This window comes from Oryza brachyantha, chromosome 1, assembly GCF_000231095.2.
Source record: "Oryza brachyantha chromosome 1, ObraRS2, whole genome shotgun sequence".
NCBI classification, from domain to species: Eukaryota; Viridiplantae; Streptophyta; class Magnoliopsida; order Poales; family Poaceae; genus Oryza; species Oryza brachyantha.
In genome coordinates, this window is record NC_023163.2 from 27,796,640 (window position 1) to 27,817,410 (window position 20,771).

Genomic DNA, 20,771 nt, shown 5'->3' on the forward strand with positions numbered 1-20,771 from the left:
AGCTTCAAAATCAACTTTAAATTTAAAATTTAAAATTTAAATTTTAGGCTATAAACAGAAACGGAAATACAAAGGTGAAAATGTTCTTTGAAATAATCGTTAAGGTGCAGATAATCAGACTACGCATAGGTCGAACATGGATCACATGAAACGTGCCACGCTCCACTCTGGGCAGTCACTTCCGGTTGCAAACACCTGAATTGACGGTTTTGTAAAGGATAAAAATATATTATGTTATTTCTAAAATAAATAAAAAAATATTTTTTATGAAACATGTGACCATCTTTTTTTTTATATACGAAATTCCATATCAATTTGATTTTATATGGATATCTATCTAGATTTGATTGATTTTTAATATTAGAAAGTTAAGAGGGTAAATTATAAAAATATAATAGAAGTACGTGCCACTCGCACTAGATGCTTTTTTTACAGTAGTAAAGAAACCCAAATCGATTTTTTTACATGGATGTTTCCTGTTTGCCGCCATTGCATTCGCAGCGCCACAGGAGTTAGACGAGATGTTCTAGTGGATGGCCGGCCGGCCGGCAGGGCCGCGCTCGAATCGCGTTTGCCGTCCCCCCACAGACCACGCCGGCACGCCCAAACCGCGCGATCGCGAGACGGAGACGCCCAGCAAAAAAAGAACCCGTACCACAACCGCCTTATTTTTAAACAAAAAAAAAAAACTCGCGCGTTCCTACGGACTCGCTCTACCGCCACGCCCCACGCGCGCCCGCCCATCCACAGGCTCGGATCAGCACAGCGTCACCGGCCGTCAGGAGGCCGACATGCTTGGGCCCGCCACGGCGGCAGAGCGGAGGCCTGCACCCACGGGGGCATAGGTTATGTTATCCGCTCGCGGCGGCCGGCCCCACGGCAGCGTCGGTCGCTCGCCGCCCCCCTCCTCCTCGTCCTCGTCGTCGTCACCGCGCCGCCGCATGGTGGACTCCGCCGGGGGCGCGTGCTGCCGTGTGCTGGAGTGGGAGGCCGGCCTGCCTGCTCCAGGCGAGATGACGCCGGTCTCGCACAGGCTCGTCCCGCCGGCGCTCGCCGCCGCCTTCGGGATCGACCTCGCGGGCGTGCTCCTCCCCTCTCCCCCCGTTGATTCGCCTACCTCCCATCTCTTCTTCCGCGTCGACGAGGAAGATGACGAGGAGGAGGAGGAGGAGGGGGAGGGCGAGGGGGGTAACGATGACGCCGCCGCGGCTGCCGGCGGCGGGAGGCGCGGGAAGAAAGCGAGGATGGTGTGGACGCCCGAGCTGCACCACCGGTTCGTCGAGGCGGTGGCGCACCTCGGCGAGAAGGGCGCCGTGCCCAAGGCCATCGTGCGCCTCATGAACGTCGACGGCCTCACCCGCGAGAACGTCGCCAGCCACCTCCAGAAGTACCGCCTCTACATCAAGCGCACGCGCGTCGCCGCCACGCCGCCGCCGCCTCCTCCGCTGCCGCCGGCGACGTGCGTTCCCTGGTTCGCCGCAAAACCGCCTCTCGACACCGCTACCCCTCCCGCGAGAACCTCGGACGCAACAGCTAATCAGTAAGCTTTATGATTTGCAACATTTTCCTCCTCACAAAATAACCAAATGAATACATGCACGATCATCACTGAACAAAGCGAAACACTCGAAAGGGTTCCAATATATTTGACTCCTGTCAGCCGAAAAATCAAAAATTGACATATCATTCCAATGAAAAGTTGAGGGACACATTTCAAATACATTTACAGTTGTACACATATCTAGAGCCAGACATAGAGCACATTATAATGCTGCTCCTTGCAAAATTTGTCAAACCATACATGGATAAGTGTTCTCTAAGCGATTGACTCAATCCTTTCCCCCGCATGTTAGGCTACTTCGCGGAAAGGATTGGGAGTTTAAACAGAGAAATTAATCATGACATTAGCATGGGATTTGATTTTTAAGTTCCATTCCCTTGTTTGGTGGAACTGTTGGAAATTAATGGCGGAGTCTAGAATTATCTTCCATCTCCAATTCCCACCTCACGTGTTAAATAGACCCCTCTTAACACTCCACCCCTATAGCATCAAAGATACCATGCCCCTGAAGAAAACGAAGCAATGAATAGCTTCATCTCTCTATAGTCAGAACAAGATCACCTTGACGTTGATCCAACAACGTCAGAGAGAAGTAAAGAGAATCGGGGCTATCTGTTCAGCATTGGACCAATCTAGCGAACGTGTTCCAATTCCAAACAGACGGCTCAGGTTCTGTTTGACTTTTCTCTGACGTCGTTAGATCAGTGTTAGACTATTTGGTTACCTACCCTCTCGATGCCTCAGAAAATGTGGAGTACAAGTGGCTTTGGTTTGGGATTTGGGGGCGCCACTGGATTTGGTGGCGCCGTGGGCCGGTGCGCGCGCTGACCGCCACTGGGTGGGGTGGGGGATTTAACTATTTGCCTCTCTCTAAATGCCAGTGTGGTATTTTTTTTTTCATTTTTACTTGCATGGCCCAACGCATCACATTGCTAGCCTGAAAGACGTATGCGTGATGCTACTGGGGTTTGGGGCTTTATGGTTCTCCTTCAGCTTTATTTGTTGAAGAATGTGAATCGAAATGTCCTGGAAATTTGGAATGATATGATCGATTCGTCATTAGCTTGTTTAAATTTATGTTTCGCATTTATGATCCATAACTCTTGCAATCAAACGCATATTAGTTAGACGGCAAAATATAGCTGTTTTTATTTTCAGTAATGTGATGATATCGTCATAGATTATTGAAAGCAACTTTTTGCTCACACCACGTTCCTTATAAGAGTAGTTTAGGTATTATTTGATTCATTTGATCATCATATATAGTCTGGTACAGAAAACAAAAATCTATTTAATCAGCATTAAAAAAGTTAGAGAGCAACAAATCTTAAGCTGCAACCTGCATGTATACACATAAAATCTAAATTTGCAAATTACATCAAAGCTGATTGGATAGATGCATGTAAGTATTTAATGTGTGTGTGAATCGAAGGGTGTTCGCGTTACAATTAATACATAATAAGCTCTCTTCTATTATATGATGATCGATTTAGAATTTTCTTTTTTTTTATCTTATACGATATCAATTTGGGACGAATGGAGTATATCCATCCTAACATGTAACTGTTACTAGGGAAATTGCTTTGCATATAACATATCATTCGGCTTAAGTACAACTAAGATTGATCAACGAATATTGTGCATATGAACAACCGCTACTTTGATTTATGATTGCATGCTTATGATCGTACATAAGTCATGCAATAAGATTGTATGTGTAATAGTACTTCTATTTCTGGTATTGGAAGTCTGGTGCTAAATAAAGCTATTTTTAGTGTAATCCTTGCTTCTCACCCAATCATAATCACCCTCCATTTAATTCCCTCACCTACCTTTTCTCTTTGGCCAATTATAACCTTTCACCATTCAACCCCATTTATTTTCTTAAATTCTTCTCTAGCTCCCCAAATACCTATATTTGGGGGACAACAGGTGTTTTATATTATTATCTACTGGTAGTAGAATTAATTATTTTGATTTGATCAGAACTCCTTTTCCTTAGTACAATTGCCAACTACAAGTAGTAGAATATATTGTGTACTATTAGTGGAACTTTAAATCAAACTGCGAGATTTTTTTACCGACGATAATCTAACAATAGAATACTAACTGTGTAGTCAAGCTGTTGGGAGGGAGGTAGATGTAGTGTTTAAATGCATTTCAGGAAATCCTGTCAGGGTACCCACTTGATGATAGATGGTTGCGCTCTCTGCAACCTGCTTCCTTGAAGCAGAGGGCTTGGATTTATGGTTAGGAGTGCTTGGTACCCTACCTTACCACTCACCTTGATGTCGAAATGGACTGCCCATTTGAACGAGTGTTCGACGCATTCTACAACGACCAATCCTTGGTAAAGGAATTATTTGTCCTAGCATGATATATACTTTAATATAATTACCAAGTTAACATTAATAAAGGTCAGCATTAAGTCGATTTCATGGTCATGGAAAAAGCCGATGACATATTTGCAAACAAAAAATAATTTACAAATAAAACTTTATATACGTATTCTTAGCAAAAACCTCAACATCAACTCCAAATTTAATGTAAAAAAATTAATTTTTGGCTTGTAATAATAAGTATAAACAAAAAGATATGGTGAAAGTACTACTATATGGGTTTATCATGAAGAGACTCAGTTACGGAATCGTTTTTTGGTTTTATTCTAAGCCCACCATCTTTTCACATGTCCTTATACAAAATTTAAATTTTAAAACTTAAAATTAGAGTTAATTTTAGTTATTTATATATTTTATTTTTTAGCATTTACTTTTAGTCACTGAGAACATATATATTTATCTATTTAAATCATTTTTTTATTATTAATAAGTTGTTTTGCTCATACCTAATTTCAGTGAAACGATGAGGTTGTAAACTGGTTAGCTCGATTGCTCGACAGCTCGAGGCTACAGAAGGAAATGAACCAAGAGTGAATTCAGGAGCTCTCTCTAAGAATTAGGGGACATAACAAACATTTTTGGTTTGGGCAGCTGAAAGCAGCCGTCCTGGATTGCATTAAGATTTTGAAAGGGGTTTTACAAGGGCTTTACATCGACAAGAGTGTTGTCGAAAAAAGAAAAGACTCGCCGGTTCACAAGTCGAACTGTGCGAGATGAAGGAAACCACATGCTGATTACTCGCGACATGAATTGAACAACCCGACTACCTTCTAGATCGCCACTTCTTCCTTGATCATTTGGAATAGCTACGGTGCCGTTGCTGTTTTTTGATTGAAGATTCTTCCGTTTCCTTCCTTACACACCATCCAGCACATCAGCTGAACTAGATAGTCAAAGTTTTTCCTGTACCTCGCCCGACAAAGGGCTCTTGCCTCGACCCACCACTCCCCAAGTTGCTTGGACATCTCCGCTAGCGTTGGGAACGCAATTCCAGCCCACTGCCATGTAAGTCTCCATATTCTCGAAGTGTAAGGGTAGGAAACAGACAAGTGCTGACAATCTTCCGGTGCCAATTGACATAGGACACAGTTTACAAGGTGAGGCCATCCTCTCTTATCTAGGTTATCCGCTGTCAGGCAACGATTCTGCTTAGCTAGCCACATGAAAAACTTCGCCTTCGACGGCGCTTTAGATGGCCAAATAATTTTACCACATAATGCCACTGTCTTTGCCATGAAGAACATGTTATAGGTTTCATTGACTGTGAACAACCCTTTGGCTGATGTCTTCCACATTGTCTCATCTGCTTCAGCCGAGTCCAGCTGGAACTGCTGAACTTCATCCCAGACACCGAAAAATTCCTCAATTGCTCTATCTGATGGCGCCCCTTTAATATCCCTAACCCAACGATTATTCTGCAGTCCCTGTGCCACAGTTATCCCAGTCTTCTCCACAAAGCTTGCTAGCAGTTGCCGATTAACCATGATGCTGCCACCGGGCAGCCAGTCTGCCTTCCAAAAATCCGTTTGTTTTCCACTATGCACAATTTGTTTGGTTGGTGCGAAAAAGAGGTCAGTCAGCTCCTGTTGTGGCTTAGCTAGATGAAGAGTCCAAGGGCGATTACTGTGTTGTTGTTTCATTGCCAACCATTTCAAGCGAAGTACTCTACCGAACAGATTGATGTCCCTAATTCCAAGTCCTCCATTGGCTATTGGCATGCAGACTGAATGCCAAGCTACCAGACAGTGACCACCATTGATATCTTCTTGTCCCTTCCAGAGAAAGCCCCTGCATTTTCTGTTCATTTATTTTACCGCCCATTGTGGTATCTGCAGGACCGACATCCAATGCAGCGGTAAAGCCATTAGGACCGCTTTCACCAACTTCAAGCGATCACCCGTGGATAAAAACTTCGGTTTCCAGCCTGCTAATTTCCTTGCGAATTTGTCCAACAAAGGTTGATAGTCTATCTTTGTAAGCCTCTTCAGGGAAAGTGGTAAACCAAGATATGTAATGGGGAATTGGTCTATTTTGCATCCAATTATATTCTTTATTCTCACTGCAGTATCCTCCGGACATCTAATGGTAGTGACTGCACTTTTGGCCTAATTGCATTGCAAACCCGTCGATGCCCCGAAAAGGTCGAGGATTATCCTCATGCCATGAGCCTCCTGGTCGGTTGGTCTGAAGAAAACAATCGCATCGTCGGCGTACAGGGAGATCGTCGGTGATCGCTGTCACGCCCGGAGTTTCATCCCAAGCCTAAAATCGTAAAAGAAATTCGTAAGAAACAATTGGCTTAATTAACTCAGGAAGAATCCCTCTAAAAGGAATTAATTCAATTACATCGAGGCTCGCAAATCGACTAACTGGATTTAAATTTAAATTGCAGAAGTATAAAATTTGGCCAAACCAAATAAGTTAAAACTCGGCAAAAGTGGGGCTTTCCTTTTTTCCTCCTTTTTCTTTTCTTTTTCCCTTCCTTCTCAAATTGGGCCGAAGTCCAATTTTCCTCCCTCCCTTTTCTTTTTCCTTTTTCTTTCTCTTTTTCCCCTTCCCGGGCCGGCCCAGCCGAGCCGGCCCACTTCCTCTCGGCCGGCCCAGCCGACCGGCTCCGGCCTCCTCCGCCCGCGCGCGCCTCCGCCTGGGCTGCCGCCCGGCCCAGCTCGCCAGCTCGCCCGCTCGCCCGCCCGCGCTCGCGGCGAAGTCCGTCTCGCCTGCCTCCTCCCTTGCGCCACTGACAGGTGGGTCCCACCTGTCAGCGACCAAGCTTCGCCAGCGCCCGCGCCAGCGCCGCGCCGCGCCGGCCGAGTCCGCCTCCTCCGCCCGACTCCTCCGGACGCCGCTGCAACCACCGCTGCAACCACCGCCGCAACCGCCGCCGCCGAGTCCGCCGCGTCGTCGACTCGGTCTCCACCGGCCGCTCCGCCCTAGCCGGCGCCACCACCTATAAAATCCTCGCGCCGCCGCCCCGCCGCCACTTTCCCCCTCTCCGCCGAAGCTTCCCTCCGTCGCCGTCAGCCGCCGATCTCCCCATCGGCCGTCGGACGTCGCCGCCCACCCGCGTCACCACCTCCGCCTCGGCTTCGCCGACCTTCCACCGGCCTTCGTCGCCACCGGTGGTCGCCGAGCTTCCTCGCCGCCTCCTCGTCCTCTTCGCCGCCGTGCCGACTTCGTCGTCCGCGCGTCGCCGTCCGTGCTCGCGACGTCGCCGCCCCGCTCCGTTCGCCACCGTCCGGTCCTCTCTCCTCGCCGACTTGCCGCCGTCGTCCTCGTCGCCGGTAAGCCGTCACTGTCCTATCTATCCCTCTCTTTTCCTCTCCGCCCGTGGCCGCCAGAGCCACCGCCGCCGCATTCTTGCACGCTTCGGCCATCTCCGCCGCCCTGCTGCCGAGCCGTCGCCGGCCGTCGCTGCCCCCGCGCCGCCGTCGAGGCCGTCTCTCCTCTCCTCTGTCGCTGCCACTTGGCCGCTCCGCTCGACTCCGCCGCCGCTCAGCCGCCCTCTCCCTCCTCCGCTCTGCTCCGCCGCCACCCGATCCCGCGCGCCGTCACTAGGTGTCGTGCGCTGCCGGTGCTCGTCATCGCACCTCCGCCCTTCGTCTCTATCGTCGCACGGTCGCCACGCCCCGCTGCCGGCGTCCGTCACTGTCTTCCCTCCCGCCGCTCGCCGCCGCTCCGAGCCGCGCCACCCCGTCGCTGTCTCCGCCTCCTCCGCGCCGACTCGTCCTCGCCGTTCTCGTCACCACCTTCGCCATCGCCACCTTCTCAGTCGCGCCACCCCTCCGCTCGCCGTGACCCCTGCCTCGTCGTGCGCCGCTGCCCGTCGCCTCGCGCCAGTACTCGCCGACGCCGTCGTCACCCTTCGGTCGCCGGTCGATGTCGCCGACGTCGACGCCCTCGCGTCGTCGGTCATCGCCACCGCCACCTCCCCTTTCTCCTCGGCCCTCGCCGTCTCCGCCGTTCCCGCCGCCGCTGCTCGCACCGCCGACGTTCCCGCTTCCCGGCTGCCGTCGCCGTCTCCGCCGCCGCCCGCCGGTTTGCGCCGCTCGTCACCGGGCGCCGTCCTCCGCCGGTCGCCGTCCACCGCCGCCCGGGCATTGCCGCCCCTCTCCCTCTCCCGGCCGGACCCCGCTCCCCTCCTCTCTGTTCCAGCCTCGCTGACGAGCGGGTCCCACCCGTCAGCCGTCGCCGCGCCCTCCCTTCCTCTCTCTCCTCCCCGGGCCCGCGTGTCAGCAGCCCCATTAATTGCGCAATAATTGATTTAGGACTTTTCTGTTTAGCTTAAAAACCCAAAAAACTTCTAAAATTCATAAGTAATTCATCTAGTCTCCGTTTAGGTCCAGTCAAGTTTCATTAAATCCAGAAAAATGCCAAGAATCCATTAAAAATAGTTTCTTTCCCTGTTTCAGTAGTTTTATAGTCTGTTTTGTTGGTTTTGCCTTGTTTGTCGTAGGTTTTGACCCCGTCGCAGCGCCGTTCGTTCTCGAAGTCGTCGCCGAAGTTCCTCGTGGGTCTGAGCAAGGCAAGTGGCACCCTTCTTTGATCATATTGAACCTATGTTTATAAAATCCCCCGCTTTTACATTCAAACATGCATTGTATTCAAATGTATTTACTTTATTTATCTATTGGGCAATTACCAATATATCCGTTGATTCCCATTCATTATTATTGTCATCCCAGGGTTAATTTGACTAGACTTAGGGTTAGGCAATGCTTAGCCATGCTTAGTTCAACTAGCTCACCAATTCTTATTTGATTATTGATTAAACTTTGATAGACCTTAATGGTTGTAATCATTATTAATATCCCGATGTGGATTAATGACAACTAAAATATTGCTTATGGTGGGCTGTGGGTGCATGGTTTTGAGAGTCGTGCCCATGGCAATTAAGGACCGGTTCTCAGGAAACCCTGAAGGTCTTACACGTACTAACCACAAGCCAGAATGGGCAACGGTGAGACTCGTACTCTAGCTTGTCCCTATTCGACATACCCAGGCAAGGGTAGGCGTGATGGAGTATGGACGGGCAATCGTGGTGTAACGAAAGCTTCTCCTGCTTCCGGATCTACCAAGGCACAAGAGGGGACTGCCCGACTTGGTGTAAAGGAGGGGGTGAAACCTGAAGTGTGGTGCGATTGTCTAGGGAGGGTTAGGTGAAAGGTCTTATCATGGTTTCCGTACTGAGGTATCGTGGTGATACGTTGGGGCATGGTAACATGCTTGGCAGCCATGTCTTGTGGGTAAAGTTGTACACCTCTGCAGAGTAAAACTATTCGAATAGCCGTGCCCGCGGTTATTGGGCGAACCGACAGACTCACTGGAATTAGTTGAACCCCTTTAATAATTTTATTAATCTTGAAACTGGTTTGACCCTGCGCAATGTGGTGTAACGTTGGCAGTGGTTTGGGTCTGTCGCAACGTGGTTTAACGTTGGGCAGAGGGTTGACCCTGTCGCTACGTCGTGTAACGTTCGACAGCGGTCTGGGCCTGTTGCAACGTGGGGTAACGTTGGACAGTGGATGGTTATTTTAAATGTTTACTTTACTTTTATTTCAGTCTATTTTATTTACTGTTTTGCTAAATTACTGTAGCTTTTGTGCAAGTTAACCTTAGCCTATCCTTGATACCCTGTTGCATTCATTATTCTCCCCCTCTTGGGTGTTACTTGTTGAGTACGGTGGTTTGTACTCAGCCTTGCTTAATTTTTCCCCCACCAGAGCAAGTGCCAGAGCCTGTGTCAGAACAATGTTGTTCCGAAGGTTGAAGTAAGGTTCAGTCCGCCGTCGAGAATGCCTGTGGTGTGGAGCCGTCTTCACCAGCTGAAGCTGAAGATTAGATGGTTTAGTTTGTTTTCCTTTTCCGCTGCATTTCGATAGATAATTGTTTTTATTTGTTTTTAAGTCGTGGAACTGTATATTAATTTGTCATAGTGTGTACTCGGGCTGATGCCTGGACCGAGATTTAATACATGCTATTGTTCAGAAATTTGGTGTAAATTTCTGGGCGTGACAATCGCCAGCTTCTTTCTAGGCCAGCAAGAAGTTGCGACGTTGTAGCTGTTTTGACCAGTGCTTGCAATGTGTCCATTACCAGAACAAAAAGGAGTGGTGAAAGAGGATCACCCTGTCTGAGTCCACGTGCTGGTGTTATCGGATCACTTTCTTCACAATTGATTGTTACTGTGGTGGTCGAAGTCTGCAGTAGGGAACACACCCAAGCGCACCACTTTCTCCCAAAACCTCTAGCTCTGAGAAGTTCGAGCAGGAATTGCCATATGACTGAATCAAAAGCTCTAGAAATGTCTAGCTTCAACATGGCCATTGGCACTTTCTTTGTGTGACACTTTCTTAATAGACCACTTACGAACGTGAAGTTTTCATGAAGCGATCTGCCCTTGATGAATGCCGACTGGGTGGGCGACACAAGATCCCCCATTCTGCGAGCTAATCTTGATGCCATGAGCTTAGTTACCAGCTTCGAGAAACTATGAATTAAGCTGATAGGTATGTAGTCTTTCAGCGATACAGGTGCCTCCTTCTTAGGCAACAAAATGATTGTGGCTGAGTTGAGGATTCCGAAATTCTGACTATTGCCCGAGAAAAAATTGAGAATGGCTCTCATTATGTCCGACTTAATGATATCCCAACAGCATTGATAAAACAGCCCTGTAAAACCATCTGGACCCGGCGCTTTATTCGTCGGCAGCTGTTTGATAGTTCTCCATACCTCATCCTCCGTGATCTCTGCCTCAAGTTCAGTTAAATCCTCCCTGAGAAAACCTAATGCACTGAAGTTAAGCACTTTCCTTTCCTGATCAGGCTGGGATAACGCCTCTTGGAAAAAGGATCTAGCCATCTGCAACATTTCTTGCTGAGTCGTTGCCCTTACACTGTTGTGCTGCAAGCAGTGAATCACTAGCTTTCGTTGCCGGATTTTCGCTTTTAGCCGAAAGAAAGCTGCACTTGCATCACCATCGTGTATCTCTTTAATTTTCGCTCTTTGCCTTGCTCTCGTCCGTTCTAGTGCAGCAAGGCCCAAACATCTTCCTTTTACTGCTGCTCTGAGCCATCTTTCTCTTGGTTGTAGGACACGACAATCTTGGGCCACGTCAAGATGATAAATGATTTCATGTGCCACTTGAAGTTGCAATTTAATTTCTCCCAGCCGACGCTGACCCCATTTCTTCAGTGTTCTTGCTAGTCTTGCCATCTTGATATATAGCGCAGTGAAAGCATCATCAATGGATACTTCTCTTGACCAGTACTCCTGGACTGCCTGACTAAATCCGTCCAGCTTTACCCAAAAGTTCTCAAATTTGAATTTGCAGCGTCTCGGTGTTGCCGCTCCGCACGTTAGGAGCAAGGGGCAATGATCAGAGGCCGAAGAACTTAGAGCTTGCAAATGTGCCTCCGGGAAAGCTTCCTCCCAGTCCATGGACACCAACACTTTGTCCAGTTTGACTTGAGTTGGTCTCTCTTGCTCATTGCTCCAGGTATAGCGCCTTCCAAACAAATACAACTCCTTGACCTCCAACTGGTTGATTCTGTTCCTGAACGCTGCCATCTGCCTCCTATTAATTCTGTTGTTATTTTTGTCTGCTGCTGATGTGATCATGTTGAAATCGCCTACAATAGCCCATCGGCCCTGACAGACCCCTCCCAACATTTGCAGCTCATCCAGAAATTCAGTTTTCTCTGTTTCTTCTTGGTGAGAAACCATTCCCTCTGTTGCTAAATCTCTGACAGTTTAACTGTGATTGTCCATCTACCCGATTTGATTTGATCTCCCCTGAAATAATCACCTTTCCAAGCAACCAAAATACCCCCTCTGGTTCCCTCCGCTGGTAGAGACACAAAATGGGAGAAAGCAGTCCCGCAAATTTGGCGAACGGCTGTTACATCTAAGACAGCAAGCTTTGTCTCTTGCAAACACACAATTGTGGCCTCGGTGCTAACAACAACCTCCCTAACCAGCGCTCTTTTTGCCACATTATTTAACCCACGAACATTCCAGACTAACACATTAAAGGACGATATAGGGATACATGGACACAACACAACACAAGCACTTGTTGGCCATCAGGCCGATGCCACCACCAGGTGCAAGTCTTGATGGGCGTCACCATCCTCCAGCGACAGTGGTGTTGGTGGGGCGAACTCGATCCCAAGGAGCTCCGCCAGCGCCCGCGTATGGCTGGCTGAGAGAGGCTTGTTGAAGACCTCCGACAGGTTGCGCTTCGCTTCCTCTGCGGTCTGACTCTGACTGGTGTTAATCCCAAGCTTCTTCATGATGATGGTTTGGGCTTTTGTGATCACATGTCTCCTTGCCCCATTGCGTTGTAGTCGTGGACTTCGCCTTGGCTTGAAGTCGTGGGGCAGTGTCGCTCGCGTGCGGCGAGCCGGCGGGGACGGGAGTGGTGGACGACTGATCAGAGGAGGTTGCATTTGAACCGTGACCTTGTCGAGGAAGGAGGCGATCTGGCTGGAATTTGGTGGCGGTGCAGTAAGGGATAAATGGGCCTCGTCGTCGGTCGGTCCATTAGGGCCCCCAACGGCCTATTGTTGTAGGCCGTCGTGTTGCCGTTTTCTGGTGGCCCATCATGTTGGGCTGCCGAAGAGTTGTCCTCAATCGGCCGCACGGAATTGGCCGGTAGCCTGCGGCCCACCGCGTCGGCCCGTCTCCTGCGAAAGACAAGCAGCCCACTAGCTGGAACGGTCGGCACGCTCCCGAGCGCGTCTACCGTTGAATTTCCCGCGCCATTGGTGTGCACCAGCACCGAGGTGAAGATTTGCTCCCGCAGAGCGATCTCCTGTTCAGGCCGCCTTAATGGCCCCTGCATGCCGTTTGGCGTGGTCGTGTCCGAGTCGGGCGCCTCGAAATGCAGCTTTCGAGCGAGCACAGCTAACCTCGGGTGGCCCGCCGGATTGAGGTCAGCGGGCGCAGAAGCGGGTGCAGGCATAGTAAATGCACTGGGCCCACGGTACAGGAGCCTCGGGACCTCAGCTGCGTGTGGGTCCACTTGGATGGTCGCCGGCGTTTCTGTAGCTATCGCTGGTGAGGAGCTCTCTTCCCCCGTGTCGTCAGCCACGACGAGCAGTGGCGTGATGACGATCTCCGCCGCCAGACACGCTGAGACCACCTCTTCTTGAGACTAGCCTTGAGCTCCCGGTGCTTGGGCCAGCAGCTCCGGGGAGGCCATGGTTAGCAGCTCAGGGCCGCTCTTGTGTTCGTGAGGAGAGAATGCTGGGGAATTGATCAGTTGCCGGGCGGGGACGATCGCGGAGTCATTGCCAGGGCCGACAATGGCTGGGCGGGCTGGTGCCCAGATCGCCTGCACCGCCGATGAACGAAGTTGCACCAGACGTTGTAGACCACCCGCGGTCCCGTTGGGGTGCTCACCGAAGGACTGGCTGCCCCCCATGCTGGACCGCGGCGGCCCTGTCCCGTCCACTCTCCCAGGGAAACACTGGAGAAAGTGGCGGCGAGGTTGGCGTGCCCAGCGATCCTCGCCGCTGTCGTCGTCGTCGCCGTCCCGCCGGACCAGGTCGAAGTAGGCATCATACCCCTCCAACCTCGGGGAGGGATCGACGACCTCCAGGAGATGAACAAGAAGGTTGTAGTCGAGGCAGCTTTTCTTCTTCGGGGGGGAAGGAGGTGGTTGTGGAGAAGCGGCGTTCTCCATCTCCATTGCTATGGCGTCGTCGGGGTCTGTCGGCGCCACTAGTGGTGGCATGTCTGGAATAGCCAGCAGGACCTCCTTTGGGATCTCACCCGGCGACGTAGACCAAGCCACCACTTCCAGCATGCGCGCATCAGCTGATGGCAGCAGCTCCACAAGATGGCAACACCATCCTGCTAGCGCTATCCGCACCGCCCCTTCCTCCCAGGCGTGTGCAGGTAGTCCTTCAATTCCCAGCTTGATGAGATACCGCATTTCCGAGCTCCCCGCCGCCGCTCTCCTGCTCCATTGGCAAAAGTGTATACGACAACCACTCACCGAGAGATTGCCGGAGAAGTAGAGAACAACCCTGGTGCAGTCATCTGGGTTTGCGAAAGTCACCAGGAAGTCGTGAGGTGCACTCACCTCGACGCGCACATCCCGGTGTCGCACCGCGCACTCCCGAACTACCGTGGACACGAGCATCTCAGGGGAGACGGGATGACGGTTGCCTCGAACTGACGCCAGCAACGAGTGCGAAGACAAGAAAACCTCACGCTCCTGCATCCCGGACATCCACGGGATGGAGCAACGACGAACACCAGTCGGCCGTCGCTCGGGATCCCCGCAACGAGCCATCGCTGTCGTCCCGCTCGCTGCTGCCTTTGCCGGTTGCTTCTTGGTCGGCGCCGGCTCCTTCGCCGGCTTCGCTACAAGTGGAGTTGGTGTGATTGTTACGGCCTTGGTATGCTCTCGGCGATAGCTGAACTCACGCCTCGGAGCGTCGGGGCAATGGCGCTCTACGTGACCCTCTCTCCAGCAACAAAAGCAGCGTCTTGCTCCTGTGCAGAAAGCCTTGCTGTGCCCCAATCCCAGGCATTTAAAGCAACGGCCAACTAGCCAGCGAGGGATCGGCTTGAATGCTTCCGCACGGTGGTTATTGGCCGTTGAGCTTGGCGACCTCCTTGAATGCTTCCTTCTCTTGTCTTTAGCTTCTACCTTTGTCCATGGGCCCCTTTCGTCCGGCGAATCTGCGCGCTGTCCGGCCGCCACGACATCCCTCCAGGACACACGCGTCGCCATGGCGGTGGGCGCCGAGGTCGGAGTGACCCCGGCGAGCGCTTGGTTGGACGCCGCTGCCGGAGTGGGCGGCGGCGCTTGGTAGTACGGAGTGGCCGGCCGGACAGAACAAACATCATTTCTTTGCAAAATACATCTTTAATTCTTCGCTTGCTTGGGTCCTTTCAAGTGCATCCTTCCATGGATGCTCCTACGGAAAGGGATAATGGGGCCGGCCCATGAAGCTACGACGCAAAAAAAAAAAAAAGCGGCAAATAAACATGGCAATGCCTGCCCATATCCAAGAATGGCCTCAGGGCAAGGTTCAAAGTTTTGTGCGAGTTGCTAGCTAGTGCTCGTTGTCTAAATGCAACAGGCGCCGAAGAAATTGTGTAACTAGGTTCATCTTCTAGAGTCAATTTGAGATTCATGCAGCGTTCTGTATCAGAAGCTGCCTAGATGTAATGTAACATCATTTTGCATCATCACGTATATATAAGATGCTACTCTTTCTTGTTTCTGACCCGGTGGCATTGGCAAAGCTGTTCTTCAATACCTTGCATAAGTTTCACCCTCTGGAATCCTGACGATGCACCGGAATGCCACTGTCACTAGACCAAAAATCAGCGTTGCCATCTGCAAAAGACAGCAACCAGCTACTGGCTCAGATCACCAGCACCAGTACTGTGCCATGCTCAAACTTTTCCAAGAGAGACCTATTGGCAAGCCGCAATCGTGGAGCCCTGTGTGTATCCGCGTCGCGGTTCTGGTGGATCCGTGGAAGATGTGAAAACGCCACGGGATCCAGCCCTTAATTCGTCGTCGGCTCCGCACGCGTCGGCCGCTGAACACGACCGAATCATCGATCTCCACCGCGTGGCATCGCGAATTCGCAAGCCACAAATTACCCAATCTTTTCGTTTCTGTTTATACTTATATGCATATAAACTTAGGGCCATCCAGAGGGTGTGCGAGATGTTCGATCGCACAGGCCCCCAAATTTTAGGGGCCCCACGTGAATTTTTTTATTTTTTTATTTTTTTAAGAAATAATTTTATTATTAAATTTTAAGAAAAAAATATTTTTACCGTATGAATTTTTTAGCTAGACCACCAACGTTGGTTGAAAACAAGAACTCGCGAAAAATATGTCTTTTCTTTTGTTTATAAAACAAGAACTCGGCAGTGCTTTTATTTTCTCATTTTTTGTCAATTTCTTGTCAGTCATAATGTATTCTAGAAACATAAAATATGATTCGGGTGCTGAAAAACGTAAGATACAAAGACCAGATGTGTCAACTCAATCTTAATTATGTGGATATAATTGAAGATTTCATTTGATAGATCGATAATACTTTTTAGTAGAAGATGAGGTCAGTAGTACCATTTTTTCTTGTAGCATTAATATTTGTATAAATAACATATTAAAGTTATATAGTTAATTGAAAGTATGCTTGTTATATGAAATTTCTAAAATTTAGGGTCCTAATTAGTATTTCGCACAGGGCCCTAAATTTTTAGAGACGGCCCTGAGTCAACGTTTAAAATTTCGACCATAAATTTAGAATTAGTTTTAGTGTCTTTCATCGAATATTATTTTTTTAGCTTCAAATTTTATAAATAAATTATTTTTTGCTCGGAGATATACCAATCACCCCAAGAAAGTCTATGCTCCAGTAAGGCAGTAAGATTGCCAAACGGATGGCAGAAGCAATCGAATTCGCAACTCGCAATCGCAAGCAACCAAAGTCTATGAACCAGTAAAGGCAGTAAGACAAGCCAGTTAGTAGGGCACATGCAGGCACATGTGTTACTGATCTAGGGACTTAAGTTAATGAAGGTCTGAACTTAGCCAGATTTCCGGTGTGATTGGATGCACAGCATATATGTGTGTTTACAGTTGACAATAGAGTTGCGTGTGGTAGTCGATTCTGGAGCTCATGCTTATGGGTTGACAATATGATCCTCCGGAATGTCTAGCTAAATTGGTCGGTGATGTCTGTGGGTCGTTCTGTGGGTATACACCCCAGTAATAAGTCATGTTATTTTGACAGTGACTGTTTCTTTTTTTAATTATTAACAGTCACGCCAAGTTACCCGTTTTATCTCACATTGTGAGAGCAGAGAGACAGTACGTTACAACCTCAACTTTTTCTAGTTGACGTCGTGGACGATTAGATCTACATTAGACTATTTGTTTTATTTAATAATCATATAATTATTAAATACTTTTATTATTTAATTTATTATTAATACACTTTAAGAATGACATATAATTTTGTATATTTCTACACAAATTTTGAATATGCTGAACAATCAGTCATATATCCAAAAGTAAAAGATATTAAATAATATATTGATGGAGTAATATATAGCCAATCATAAATTAGGAGGAAGTCCCAATGCTTATCGGAGAGTTTGTCTACAAGCCTGATATATTAAACCGGGAATTAATCCCCTGAGACCTTATCTAAGACCGTGTTGTTTTGTGGGTTAATAATTTACATGTAAAATATAGTAGTGGATTAGCATATGATTAATTTATTATTAGTTATAAAAAATTAAAAAAAATAGATTCATGAATTTTTTAAGCAATTCTTATATATTTTTTTGTAAAAAATTATACCGTTTAGCCGTTCGGAAAACATTCGGGTAGAAAATAAGAAAATTTGGATCAGTTAACCAGGGAAAGGAACACGGCCCAATGTTTTGCCTGTATGGGACGCTGGCCCAATGGTTTTGCCATGTTACACTGTAACATGATGGCTTAGCCATATTGACTTGTGACAACTACATAAGCAAAATACTACCTTTGGTTTAAAATGATTATGGCCAGATATTATTCATTTGTTAACTTTGCTTCTCTTTTTTGAAAAAAAAAATATTATGTACGTCTAAAATATGTTATATTAATAATGTGTGATGTATAAATATTTAACCATATATCTTTCATTGATCATCAGCTGATTGTTCAAACAATATTGATAATAGTAGTTAAAATAGTAATGGTCAATAGCGATAAGCAAGTAAAAACAGCGGGAGTACGAAAAAAAAAAGGCCAGCAGCAAAGATTACTTGCTAGACCAATCCTTTATATTTACCCGATGGTCATCCTTTCTGCAGTCATGTATGCTCATGCTACATTTTCCTGTTACTGGTTAGTGGTCTAGCATGGATACGAAGAACTTGTTTAGTTTAGAGCCGCTTATTGCCATACACAAATTTTGACAACAACAATTTTATTCCATGCTTGTTTAATTTGCTACTTATTTTTACCGGCACTAGTTAGATTCTATAGTACCAAATTTGATAGTGCCAAAACTTATCAATATTTTGGTACCAAAATTTTGGTTAGAGCAAAATTGTCTCCAAACCAAACAATACTGTTTGTGGGTTATTTGGACCAAACGAGAAAGCTTAGGGGACTCAAATGCCCCTTTTAATGGTTCGAGGTTTTAGGCAGAATCTCATGAAAAGCTCACGAAGGCACTTGGAGTTTTTATTATGGACGTATGCACGTATTATGAAATGTAATTTCTCATGGTACATCAATTTTTAGTGTTATCTCACATTTGTGCATTACCTAAGCACTGTTCGTTTCTGAAGGTTTGAATGGCTGTTTTCTTGTTTTTTGTTGGCATGTTTTTTAGAGTGCCAAACCATGTGTTTGTTTAAAATTTTCTGGGCACGATTTTCGTAAAATATTAATTATGTTTATTTTTTAAGTTTATAATAACGCATACTTAATTAATCATATTTTAACTGGTCACCTTATTCTGTGTGACATGGAGAATTCCACCTAATCTTCATTAAAGTAGCGGTGTCTTGGCGTCGTGGTTTCTGTTGGTTTTACTCGAGGAGATTGTAGCTGTACTCCTGCCTCTTGGTGAGACTAGGGCCCCGTTTAGTTCATAAATTTTTTTAAAAAAAACATCACATCAAATCATTGGACATTTAAATGAAGCATGAAATATTCATAGACATTAAAACTAATTACGCAGTTATGTGAAAAATCGTGAGACGAATCTTTTAAACCTAATTAGGACGTGATTAGCCATAAGTGCTACAGTAACTAATATATACTAATGACAAATTAATTAGACTCAAAAGATTCGTCTCGTGGTTTTCAGACGAAATCTGAAATTTGTTTTATAATTAGAGTACGTTTAATACTTTAAATGTGTATCAAAAAACTTGATTCGATGTTTTTGCAAAAACTTTCTGTAAACTAATCAAGCCCTAGACAGCGCCTGGCGTGAGTTTCTGATGGTGTTGTGGCTGTCTGCTACTTGAAATCTTCATGCTAATCCACAGACCCCATGAGAAATATTTTTTTAGGAACACTTTCTAGAGTTCCAATATTTAACTACTTTAATTATGAAAAGTGAGAGATGCCGACTTATCTGAATCTCGTGTCATATGCTTGTTACTTTGACTTGGTTAGTGCATTTTAGAAAAATAAATACATTATTTATCAAAAAAAGGGGAAGGGCCTTGTTATCGAAAACAACCTGTTATTGCAGTGAATGATGAAGCTACCCTAAATTCTAATATTGAAAATTTAACGACAATTCTGACTTCTTTAGTCGGTCAAAACAGTGCAAGTGGCATAAACTTGAAACTCAAAACGGAAGATACATAAGCATACCTCCATCTCGATCTCAACCCTCCTTTGTTTCTGTTTATAAGCTAAAATTTAAAATTTAACCTTAAAGTATAGCTGATTTTAGTTTTTATCAAACTTTATTTTTTATCATTGATTTTTAGATCACTAAGATATAAAAAATTTTATTCATAAATTATATTTCGTTTGAAATATTCCGTTTGGTTTTTCATAAAATAGTTAAACAATCAGCCATCTATCATCCATGATTCCAATGCTTGTTCTAACCTCTTATCTCCAATACACATATTACACGCATATATCTGTCAAAACATCATCAGTGTTTGCAGAGAACACTCTTGAAGAAAGCCAGCAGTTAACTGTAATTATGTAAGCGCAATGATTTGGTACAAGTGAGCTGTATACGCATACCTGCATCTGCGCGTTTTCTGCTGCCGCCTGCCGCTGCTCGTCAACTGCGTTTGCATGCAGACTGAAGAAGAATACAATAATACGGCCTCTGATGACCATGAAACGCGGTGAGCAAAGTGCGTTTTTGACTAGCGCACTATTCTACTAGTTTCTGTCCTAACCTCCAACTCTCCAAGGCTACCAAAATGTTTGTATTGACCAAAACACACAAGATGATGGCTTGCTGAGCAACATACCATTTTTTTTTTGTTTTGGCCCCTTCAGACCCACAGGATTAGCAGTAGCCTCCAGGATGCCAATAAGGCCCGGTTTAGTTTCGAAAAACTTTTCCTAAAAACATCACATCGAATCTTTAGACATTTAAATAAAACATTAAATATACATGAACATTAAAACTAATTACGCGGTTATGGAGGAAATCGTGAGACGAATCTTTTGAGCCTAATTAGGACTTGATTAGCCATAAGTGCTACAGTAACCAATATGTGTTAATGACGGATTAATTAGACTCAAAAGATTCGTCTTACGGTTTCAAGGCGAAATCTAAAATTTATTTTATAATTAGACTACATTTAATACTTTAAATATGTATTCAAAAATTTGATGTGATGTTTTTTAAAAAGATTTTACAAACTAAACAAGGCCTAAGTTATGTCATGTTCTTGCCTGACCTGAAAACTGGTAGGCTGTTGCTGCTTTGACTCGCTGCATTTCTTTTGTTCTTTCATGAGGCGTGGATTGTGCACTAAACTAGTCGAAATTCTAAATTAATTTTCGAGCCATGTGATTTACACCGATCCTCTGAGTAGGTTTGCTGTTTCTTTAATCATAGGTTGTTTAATATATATGTGTGTGTAGGGAAAATTGCTGAACTGCCCCCGTTTGTTTATGGCCTCTGAACTACCGAAATTGCGGCGATTGAGATAAACGCGTGAATATGGCATCGTTCGGTGTCATGCAATTACGGCTGGAATACGACCATCATCGAACTCGAGCTGGCATTTATTAGTCAATTACAGAAGGGGTTTGCAGTTGGAACCGATGAATACAGGTCACA

General features: G+C 46.5%; 1 protein-coding gene across 4 annotated transcripts; it reads left to right on the forward strand.

Annotated features, from left to right (window-relative positions):
- Nucleotides 1-676: 676 nt before the first annotated feature.
- LOC107303470 (transcription factor PCL1-like) lies at nucleotides 677-20,687 on the forward strand. 4 transcript variants are annotated; one of them, XR_005812952.1, is made up of 3 exons: nucleotides 677-1,540; nucleotides 3,726-3,911; nucleotides 4,417-4,916. XR_005812952.1 is itself a non-coding variant. In XM_040529712.1 (2 exons), exons 1-2 carry the CDS (start codon nucleotides 849-851, stop codon nucleotides 20,583-20,585), a joined length of 705 nt encoding a protein of 234 aa, XP_040385646.1. In that variant the 5' UTR covers nucleotides 677-848; the 3' UTR covers nucleotides 20,586-20,687. The 4 variants fall into 4 exon arrangements, 3 of the variants coding, with proteins under 3 accessions (XP_040385646.1, XP_040385650.1, XP_040385644.1); XM_040529712.1 differs by lacking the exons at nucleotides 3,726-3,911; nucleotides 4,417-4,916 and adding an exon at nucleotides 20,573-20,687; XM_040529716.1 differs by lacking the exons at nucleotides 3,726-3,911; nucleotides 4,417-4,916 and adding an exon at nucleotides 8,414-8,455.
- The last annotated feature ends 84 nt before the right edge of the window (nucleotides 20,688-20,771 follow it).

Excerpts from the sequence above, each read along its gene's own strand:
- LOC107303470 (XM_040529710.1), top strand. The coding sequence starts at position 849 with ATGTTATCCGCTCGCGGCGGCCGGCCCCACGGCAGCGTCGGTCGCTCG.